Genomic DNA, 10,267 nt, shown 5'->3' on the forward strand with positions numbered 1-10,267 from the left:
ACTATCCAAGCTCAACTGAGCTTCTATCCAACATTGGGGCTGGCCAGTACCTAAGCTCACTTATGTACATGGTGCCATTTATTATTTGATAACTTGCATGATAATATAACTAGCATTTTCCCCAAATGTTACAAAGGAAACGTTGTAAGGCATAAATTGAAGAACGCAAACACAACAAATAAATACTTTCTTAAAGAATAAAAACACTTATAATGAATTTATTATTAGATATTCATATATATATTGCACTATATATTAGCCCCAGTAATTGTTTCCCTTTCTGAATGTAACCTTTCACCACTATGGTCACTATAATATCAAATACAATATGTGTCTAACCAAAAGCCATTATGAAAGTCAAAATACTTATATGTCCCATATCCCATATAAACCATAATATACTTTGATCACTCTTGGAGAATTGCAAACCCTTCCAAAATGCAACTTCTAACCACTATTACCATTAAGAAAAAATTGCATTTATTACCCTATAATCCTCAAGGGAATAGCTCTATTATTAAGTAAACCATAGTGCAATATGATGTTTAACACAATGAATTCTAAAAATTATGACCCCTAATACACTCTCATCATAAACACATTGTAACTCCTAAAATGTTACAAGACATAAACTTCAATACTTAACACGTTAACTATAACATTAAAACTATAACCTATGTGTACTTAAATTGTCTTAACATAGTGAAGGTAAAGAAGAATCAAGTGTATGCTTTCACAACCTTAATTGTATGCATTTAAAATTTTAGAGATTAGTAAGTTCTTTTCTAATTTAACCCTAGATGCAATAACATTAAGAAACAAGTATAAGTATGCCTAGCTAGAGAAAAAGGTAACAACATCTACTAGGGCATGTCACATCTTATTTTTATTCCTTACAAACCACCTACATCGAGAAAAAGGCTAAGACTAGTTTCCTTTAAAGCACCGTAGCTTAGAAACTCAGGAATTAAAAGCAAAAGCCTACAAAAGAAAGAAATAAATCTTACAAAAGTAGGACGCCAAAGCCTACGAAAGAAATAAATAAATCTTACAAACATTATGATGAAGAAGGGAATTCAATACCCATTGAGGAGATGAACAGAAGAACATGACCTCCATTTTTACTAAAATCACCACAACGTCATTAGGATATTAATCCAATAGTAGGGTGTTCAAAAAGTCCCTTTCTCACTAACTTTCTCCCTCTTTTATAGAAATTTTCAATAGTGACACTTGACACCTCATGCAAAAATAATTATTTTCTTTATTCCAATAATGCCTGCAATAAAAGATTTATTTTACACAAATCAAAATGAAATATAACAGAATAACAACTCAAAGATGGACGAATACTTCCTGATAAATCATTTGAATTCATGTCCATACGAAAATCAACGAGGATTCAAAGTGTTATGTTCATTGCAAATAATGTATGACATGCAATTGAATATTTGATAAACACGAATATTTTTGGTGGAATTTTATAGAGTGCAATGGTGTTTGAATTTTAATAGAAAAGAGAAGTGTTTGAATTTAATAGAAAAGAGAATTTTTATACACGCTGTTACCCAAGATCAAAACAATTGACATTCTGAAGGGAAAACTATTTTCTTAATGTGATTAGGATGATAATCAAAATTAAATTCTTCATCTTTTGTTGGGAGAGACGCTTTGTAAATAATGTACTAATTCTCTTTAATGTTAACCACCTCCATAATGTGATTAAGGTAAAATAATCAATTATTTACCAAAGAATTAAATTTCTAAACTAATTTTCTTTAATGATAACCACCTCCATAATGTAATTAAGGTAAAATAATCAATTATTTACCAGAGCATTACATGTCAATCTTACTGCATTCATCATTTAAACATATTTAACCCAAAAACTTGATTAAATAAAATATTTTTTGAAAAAGAATGTGTCAACTTATCACAAAAATGTACTCATGTACCCCATCTGCAAAAAGCCATTCATTGTTTCATGAAAGTTTAAAATGTAAAATGTTTAATAGTCGCACCATATTGAGCTAAATTTCGCAATCATATAAAAACTATAAAAATGATGTAGCCTAAAAATAATCAGAAAGATCGTCTTACAGTGATTCGAAAGATTTCATGATTGATTGGTATTCAAACATGATAATTAATTAAACAATTTGAAAGATTTCAAGATTGATGGGTATCCAAAACATAATAACTTAACTAATTAAACAAATCGTGGGTACATAAATCCCAAGCGTTAAGAAATCGTTGATTGGTATCCAAACATGATAACTTATTAATTAAACAATTTGAAAGATTTCAATATTGATTGGTATCCAAAACATAATAATTTAATTAATTAAACAAAACGTGGGTACAAAAATCCCAAGCGTTAAGAAATCTGGTCGAGAACCCTCCTAAGGGTACTAATAAACATGAGTTGCATTTGAGCCCTGAACTTCTGCAAAATAAAAAATTCCCATACTTTTATATCAGAGTTAGAGAAAGAAGAACAACCCACTGCCATGAACCCTCCACTCTGCCCTGAGGGCTAAGCCGAGCAGCAAACCCAAACACACAACCCCCAGCAATGGACGTCGCAAGAGTTAAAAAGTACACGTCATTTGTCAAACCAGGCACGTTATTGCATCCCTCTTCCCTAACAATGCATTGCTTGATGGCATCAATTGTATTCAAAAGGGCTGCCTGACAGCCCTCTTCCGATACAAAAAACTGATTCCCATACCTGGACTGCAGCTCACCAAAGAATTGATGAGGAAGCCTAGAACCCACTGTTATTCCTGTGCCGAAATTCAAGATGTTTGGGGAAGAGATGTCCTCTACTATAATCACAGTCCTGTCATCAGGGCGCCATAGGTCCCTGAAGGATTTATCTGAAGGAGATGGGGATGGCCCAGACCTTGTAAGGATTCTCATTTTCCACTCTAACTTGTCTTCCAAAGCCTGCAACTCTTGTGAAATCTTCACTGCTTGGGCTGGAAATAAGACCCTAGCTATGTCAATAACATTGGTGAAGTTGTTGGGTAGCTGAAGGTTTGAGACTTTTATTGCTTCTGGCTCTTTTGAGGCCATGTTGGATTGAAAGTCTGAGTTCAGGATTTGGGTAATTGCTAAAGATGGTGTCAACTGCACTTGTTGAATCAGAAAGGTGAACAAGGGAACGGATGCAATTGACAAAGTTTGCTTACCCACATCCTTAAGAATGTTGTTTTTGTGTTGTGCATATATCAACTGAGAAATACCTAGGTTTTTGAAGGTGATCTGAAAGGGGTTGAAGTTGTGGGTTATTGAATTGGGTGTACATTGACTGACAGAGTATGAGCGTTTTATGCGATTGAAGGTGGGCTTGTAACTGAAAATGGAGAGGAAAGAGAATGACTTAAAAGAGATAACACAGCAGGAACTGAGTGGCATTTTAACTGGGGGTGGAGAAAGACTCAAAATGCTCTTGATGGTTGCTTGCTGAGGCTTGAGCTTGAGTTGCCATGAGACACTAGAGATGGGTCTAATCACGAAAGACTAAATGCACCAGAAATATGAGCCACTTGATTCCACCTGTAAGGCCAGGCACACACCAGAATGAGGATACGTAGACTAAGAAACTACGACACTTGGTCGCAGCAGGCACCGAGATATGCATAACACTCCTAATTAAATGTACGAGGGAAAGCATTAGCATTGTAGCAACCATCAATGGTGCCCTAAAATACCCACTGATAAACCAAGTGAACTGGTTGAGGCCACAGAGCCACAACCAATCGAGGCTTACACCATGGCTACAGGTAGCATAAATGAAAAAAAGTAAATAGGGGAGTTATTTTTCTGAGACAAGGGTTAATAATCCATACCTATAGATACATAGCACACTTGAAGAGAAGTTGCTCTTGGTTTTGTTGGTATATTTTGGTGAATTCCATTCCACTGTGGATACCCTAAACAGCCACAGAAAAATAGTTTGCATGAGAACCAAACACGTTCCTTTGAGGAACACAAAACGACAATAACAAGGAATTGAGGGAAAAACGATAAATGCAGACCTGAGAGTTTTCACCGCGATGGTAATGGAATCCATTGTTCTCTTGTCCCACGAATACTTGAACCAGCTCGACGATACCAACACACATCCTCTAGCACATCCAAACCCATGAAAATTAGACGAGACGGTAATGTCCACACCACAGGAATGTAAAATGAAGTAGTAAACACAAGAATGACATACCTATAAGCTATAGGGGAAGGCCTCATTGCCATACATTCAGAAAATTCATGAGTCTGGAGTAACCACATCCTGAAATAAAAAACAATATAATGCCTGCAATAAAAGGTTTATTTTACACAAATCAAAACGAAATTTATTCTCTGCTGAATGTAACTAAAAGCAGAATAACAAAATAACAGGGCTGCTGAGCACAGAGAATGTCAGACTTGGGAACTTTACAGCTAATTACAGTCACTACAGAGCATGGTGGATATATGAAGGAGACCCATTAATCGATGCAGTCCTGCATGATCACTCCCAGTGTTGTATCTCCATTTCCTTCGATGCAAACAGTGGATTAATAGTCCCATATAAGAGAGACAGGTTCAGATATGCCACAAGGACAACCCTTAACATAAGGCTACATTGAAAAAACTTATAAGCAACCATTGCAACCCTCCTGAGGATACTAATAAACATGAGTTGCATTTGAGCCTTGAACTTCTGCAAAATAAAAAATTCCCAGAATTTTATATCAGAGTTAAATCATTTTTTCTCAATAGGTGATTTTCCAAAGATGGGTGTCAGATAAAAAGCAGTAGCTGCTCCTCAAAACCGTAACATGTTCTTTACCAAAGGCTCCCAATCTGAAGTTCTCCGCACAATTGGAAGTTTCCAAAATGAAGAAAATAACAATAGCCACAGAGGAGAAAGAAGAACAACCCACTGCCATTAACCCTCCACTCTGCCTTGAGGGCTAAGCCGGGCAACAAACCCAAACACACAACCCCCAGCAATGGATGTTGCAAGAGTTAAAAAGTATAGGACATCTGTCAAACCAGGCACGTTATTGTATCCCTCTTCCTTAACAATGCATTGCTTGATGGCATCAATTGTATTCAAAAGGGCTGCCTGATAGCCCTCTTCCGATACAAAAAACGGATTCCCATACCTGGACTGCAGCTCACCGAAGGATTGACGAGGAAGCCTGGAAAGACCTAAGCCCATTCTCTGTTGTATTTTTCCTTTGTGTTGTTTGTTTGTAGATTTGTTCCTTCTCATAATCTTTCCCCTCCCTTCTCCCTCATTCTATTGCAGGTTATCCATCAAAGACTTGAAAAAAGTATTCCTCATGTGGCGTATGCTTTATGTTGTCACAAAATGTAAAGCTGGCAAAGAAGGTTGGACCACTAAATTTATATGCAATCATGGATGTAATGAGGGAAAATCTTGCACTGCTTTATATACCATGGGAGGAGGCATCTCCATGGGATATGGTTGGATTTAAAACCCTCGGAATCAGTACCAAATCAAGTTAGAGCAAAATACATTTATTTATATGCAATCATGGATGTAATGAGGGAAAATATTGCACTGCTTTATATACCATGGGAGGAGGCATCTCCATGGGATATGGTTGGATTTAAAACCCTCGGAAACAGTACCAAATCAAGTTAGAGAAAAATACATTTGGGAAGATGAAGAAGCACAAAGAAAGCACGGTAATAAGAATTACAAAGAAAGCATGGTAATAAGAAACAAAAGGTTCAATCCAGTGCCAGATCTAGATTGTTTAGCCAATATCCTAGTGCAAGTTGTTCCACAACCATGCTTAGAGGGCATGGGAAAATAGTAGATTTCCTTAATAATGGTGCTAGGGGTGAGATGAATGTGAAAGCAGTGAGGTTTCTCTATTCATGTGGTATACCATTCAAATTTCAATGTTCTTCACTCCCCCTATTGAAATGAGGTTGTTATTGCCATCAACAATGCCCATTAAGGTTACATGAGCCCCAGGTATGAGAAAGCCAAAACCAAGTTACTTAGCAAGGAAAAATCCAAAATCCAGAGAGCTCTAAGACAATGTACAAATGCTTGAAGAGAATATGGATTATCCATTGTATCTGCTCATTGGACAAATGTTGAAATCATGTCAGTGATAAATCATAAACGTTCTTATTGTGTCCATTCATAATGTGGTCTTCCTTGCAGCCCATGATTCAACATTTGGTAAGACTGTTGCTAATATTCTGTAGCTCTTACTGAAAACCATTACAGAAATTGGGTTGTGTAATGTCATTCAATTAATTATTGGTGATGCACCTGATTGTCATATAGCAGGAGCAATCACCAGATGCACCTAATTGCAAGGCAACAGAAGCAATCATTGAGTAGGTAAATCCTCACGTTTTTGTTCTAGGTTTTGGTGCATACAGTGAGCCTTTGATGCATGATATTATTAAGTTGAATCCTAGCAAATGATGAATGAATACCTTGTACAAAAGAGGGAAAAAATTAAAATTCATCACCACTGATGAAGCCAATTAATACATTTTCCACACTCATTCTAAGTTAGAGCTACTTAAGCTTGCATGGACCAAATTTGTTACATATTACCTCAATATCAACATAAACAAAGTCTTTTAGACTTATTATTTGAAAAATTTCTATTTTGATTGAGTTGTATCATCGTCTTAGGTTCTAGAATCTATGTTTTTTTATTTTTATATGTTTCCAAGTAAAACTAGCCATCCCAGTTGCATGTCCTCTAGAAATATGGGGTACCTTCCAGCCTTCCCCGAAATCTGTCCTGTCATCTCCCTGTCCCTGTGACACTAAAATTAGATGCAATATAGCGAAAGATGAATTGAATTAGTCTTGGTACAAGTCAACTTTTGTCATGTACCTAATGCCCAAGAAAACATCCGCAAGTGCAACCCTTAGTGAGAATGTTGTATATATTTCCAGCCCTAATGACTAATTTTGATTTTGGCAACTTTCTTTATTGCTTTTAAAAACTAAAAAACCCTTGGTTTATAAATTTACTAGTTCCTTAGGTTGACTTGCCAAAGTCATAGGAAACAAGGAAAAGGGAAAGAAAAAAGATGCTGGTGAGCATATGTACACGACTCTTACACCTTTGACCGAAAAACAATTTGAGCTTTTTGACTTTTAGTTTTTTCTTATATCACAATGTCAATATGCAAAACAAAATAAAATGCACAACCATAATTTTAAGAGAATACAAACTCATTATCGTCTGCAAATTTAGGATATATACCTTGTCACTAATTGCATCTTGTATAACTACTATATTTGTAGAGATAGAACTGATAATTTCTCCAGTGATGGTCTTCGTGTCAAAAAAAGTAACATCTTGGCTCAAAACAGATTTTAAATATTGCATTCTCATGTGAGTTGATTGTCGCTCCCCTGTTTGCTTCCAACATGAGACCTCTGCATAAATCCATACAAACAGTTTATTTTCAGCTATTCAACATTGTAGATTGTTTGCTGGAAGGAAAATGATACAAAATATCAACTACTCTAGAAGGTATAGGCCATGTGTTCAGTTGATGTATTTGTTTTAAATTATAAAACCAAAAATATAAATAAAAAATTGAAGTGAAATTTAACTAAGTACGGGTATGAAAACCCCTTGTCTAATATTCTTTTTTTACTTGCAAAATATTCAAACCAATAATCACACACCAATCCATGACAAACAAAAGTTGTGAATTGGATTGGAACATACGAAACCATCCCGATACCATGATGACAAGTCCCAAGTAGAAGAACTGGAGAGCGTGCTGCAAAAGTTGCTAGAAAAATTAATACTATATGCTCAAACTTCAGTTCAGAAAAAGTATAATTCTAAACTGTCTTTTTCTCTTGTTTACTTGGAAAGGACTGAAATTGGTCTAGGCATAGAACAACTGAAACCTTCAACATAATAAAAGTCTCAACCATACAAGAAGGTTACAAGCATGTTATATAAGGAAACATTATGTTCACTATTAAATAAAAAATTATTTATTGAGAAGGAGAGGCTACTAAAAATGAACAATTTTACAATATCCTGCTTTCTTGACACTGGAATACTATTTTTTTCTGATTAATTTTAAGTGTGGCATAATATATATTTCCTTTGCTAAAAGCTAGTTAAGGTTGTTTGTGAACATTCTCGTGAGATTTCCAATGAAGTGTCATTATCATATCCACATTTGAGGCATCAATGTGAGAATGACTTCTACCTCAAATAAACTGAAAGGAATTCGCATGGAAAGAACAATTTAGAATGCAAAAATTGGAGTATCAAAAACACTTGTAGACCCTATCTTCCCTTCATAAGCCTGCAACTGCATTTTAAAAAGTTAAAATAAAGTAATAGCCCTCTTCCGATAAAGAAAATTGATTCCCATACCTGGACTGCAGCTCACCGAAGGATTGACGAGGAAGCCTGGAAAGACCTAAGCCCATTATCTGTTGTATTTTTCCTTTGTGTTGTTTGTTTGTAGATTTGTTCCTTCTCATACTCTTTCCCCTCCCTTCTCCCTCATTCTATTGCAGGTTATCCATCAAAGACTTGAAAAAAGTATTCCTCATGTGGCGTATGCTTTATGTTTTGTCACAAAATGTAAAGCTGGCAAAGAAGGTTGGACCACTAAATTTATATGCAATCATGGATGTAGTGAGGGAAAATCTTGCACTGCTTTATATACCATGGGAGGAGGCATCTCCATGGGATATGGTTGGATTTAAAACCCTCAGAATCAATACCAAAACAAGTTAGAGCAAAATAAATTTGGGAAGATGAAGAAGCACAAAGAAAGCACGGTAATAAGAAGTACAAAGAAAGCATGGTAATAAGAAACAAAAGGTTCAATCCAGTGCGAGATCTAGATTGTTTAGCCAATATCCTAGTGCAAGTTGTTCCACAACCATCCTTAGAGGGCATGGGACAATAGTAGATTTCCTTAATAATGGTGCTAGGGTGAGACGAATGTGAAAGCAGTGAGGTTTCTTTATTCATGTGGTATACCATTCAAATTTCAATGTTCTTCACTCCCCCTATTGAAATGAGATTTTTATTGCCATCAACAATGCCCCTTAAGGTTACATGAGCCTGAGGTATGAGAAAGCCAAAACCGAGTTACTTAGCAAGGAAAAATCCAAAATCCAGAGAGCTCTAAGACAATGTACAAATGCTTGAAGAGAATATGGATTATCCATTGTATCTACTCATTGGAAAAATGTTGAAATCATGTCATCGATAAATCATAAATGTTCTTATTGTGTCCATTCATAATGTGGTCTTCCTTGCAGCCCATGATTCAACATTTGGTGAGACTGTTGATAATATTCTGTAGCTCTTACCGAAAACCATTACAAAAATTGGGTTGTGTAATGTCATTCAATTAATTATTGATGATGCACCTAATTGTCATACAGCAGGAGCAATCACCAGATGCACCTAATTGCAAGGCAGCAGTAGCAATCATTGAGTAGGTAAATCCTCACGTTTTTGTTCTAGGTTTTGGTGCATACAGTGAGCCTTTGATGCATAATATTATTAAGTTGAATCCTAGCAAATGATGAATGAATACCTTGTACAAAAGAGGGAAAAAATTAAAATTCATCACCACTGATGAAGCTAATTAATACATTTTCCACACTCATTCTAAGTTGGAGCTACTTAAGCTTGCATGGACCAAATTTGTTACATATTACCTCAATATCAACATAAACAAAGTCTTTTAGACTTATTATTTGAAAATTGCTATTTTTATTGAGTTGTATCATCGTCCTAGGTTCTAGAATCTATGTTTTTTTATTTTTATATGTTTTCAAGTAAAACTATGCCATCCTAGTTGCATGTCTTCTAGAAATATGGGGTACCTTCCAGCCTTCCTCGAAATTTGTCCTATCATCTCCCTGTCCCTGCGACACTAAAATTAGATGCAATATAGCGAAAGACAAATTGTATTAGTTTTGGCACAAGTCAACTTTTGTCATGTACCTGATGCCCAAGAAAACATCCGCAAGTGCAACCCTTAGTGAGAATGTTGTATATATTTCCAGCCCTAATGACTAATTTCGATTTCGACAACTTTCTTTATTGCTTTTAAAAACTAAAAAACCCTTGGTTTGTAATTTACTAGTTCCTTAGGTTGACTTACCAAAGTCACAGGAAACAAGGAAAAGGGAAAAAAAAAAGATGCTGGTGGGCATATGTACACAACTCTTACACCTTTGACCAACAAACAATTTGAGCCTTTTGAC

The 10,267-nt window shown here is 35.6% G+C and overlaps 1 protein-coding gene across 1 annotated transcript; it reads right to left on the reverse strand.

The window, feature by feature from the left end:
* Positions 1-2,472: 2,472 nt before the first annotated feature.
* Positions 2,473-3,078, reverse strand: LOC149202606 (thylakoid lumenal 15.0 kDa protein 2, chloroplastic-like). The gene has a single exon (XM_089401638.1). The coding sequence runs from the start codon at positions 3,076-3,078 to the stop codon at positions 2,473-2,475; it is 606 nt and encodes a 201-aa protein (XP_089257764.1).
* Positions 3,079-10,267: the final 7,189 nt, after the last annotated feature.

Source organism: Pinus tabuliformis, chromosome 2_1 (assembly GCF_031772625.1).
Source record: "Pinus tabuliformis cultivar Carrire ecotype Pingquan chromosome 2_1, CPIR1, whole genome shotgun sequence".
NCBI lineage: Eukaryota > Viridiplantae > Streptophyta > Pinopsida > Pinales > Pinaceae > Pinus > Pinus tabuliformis.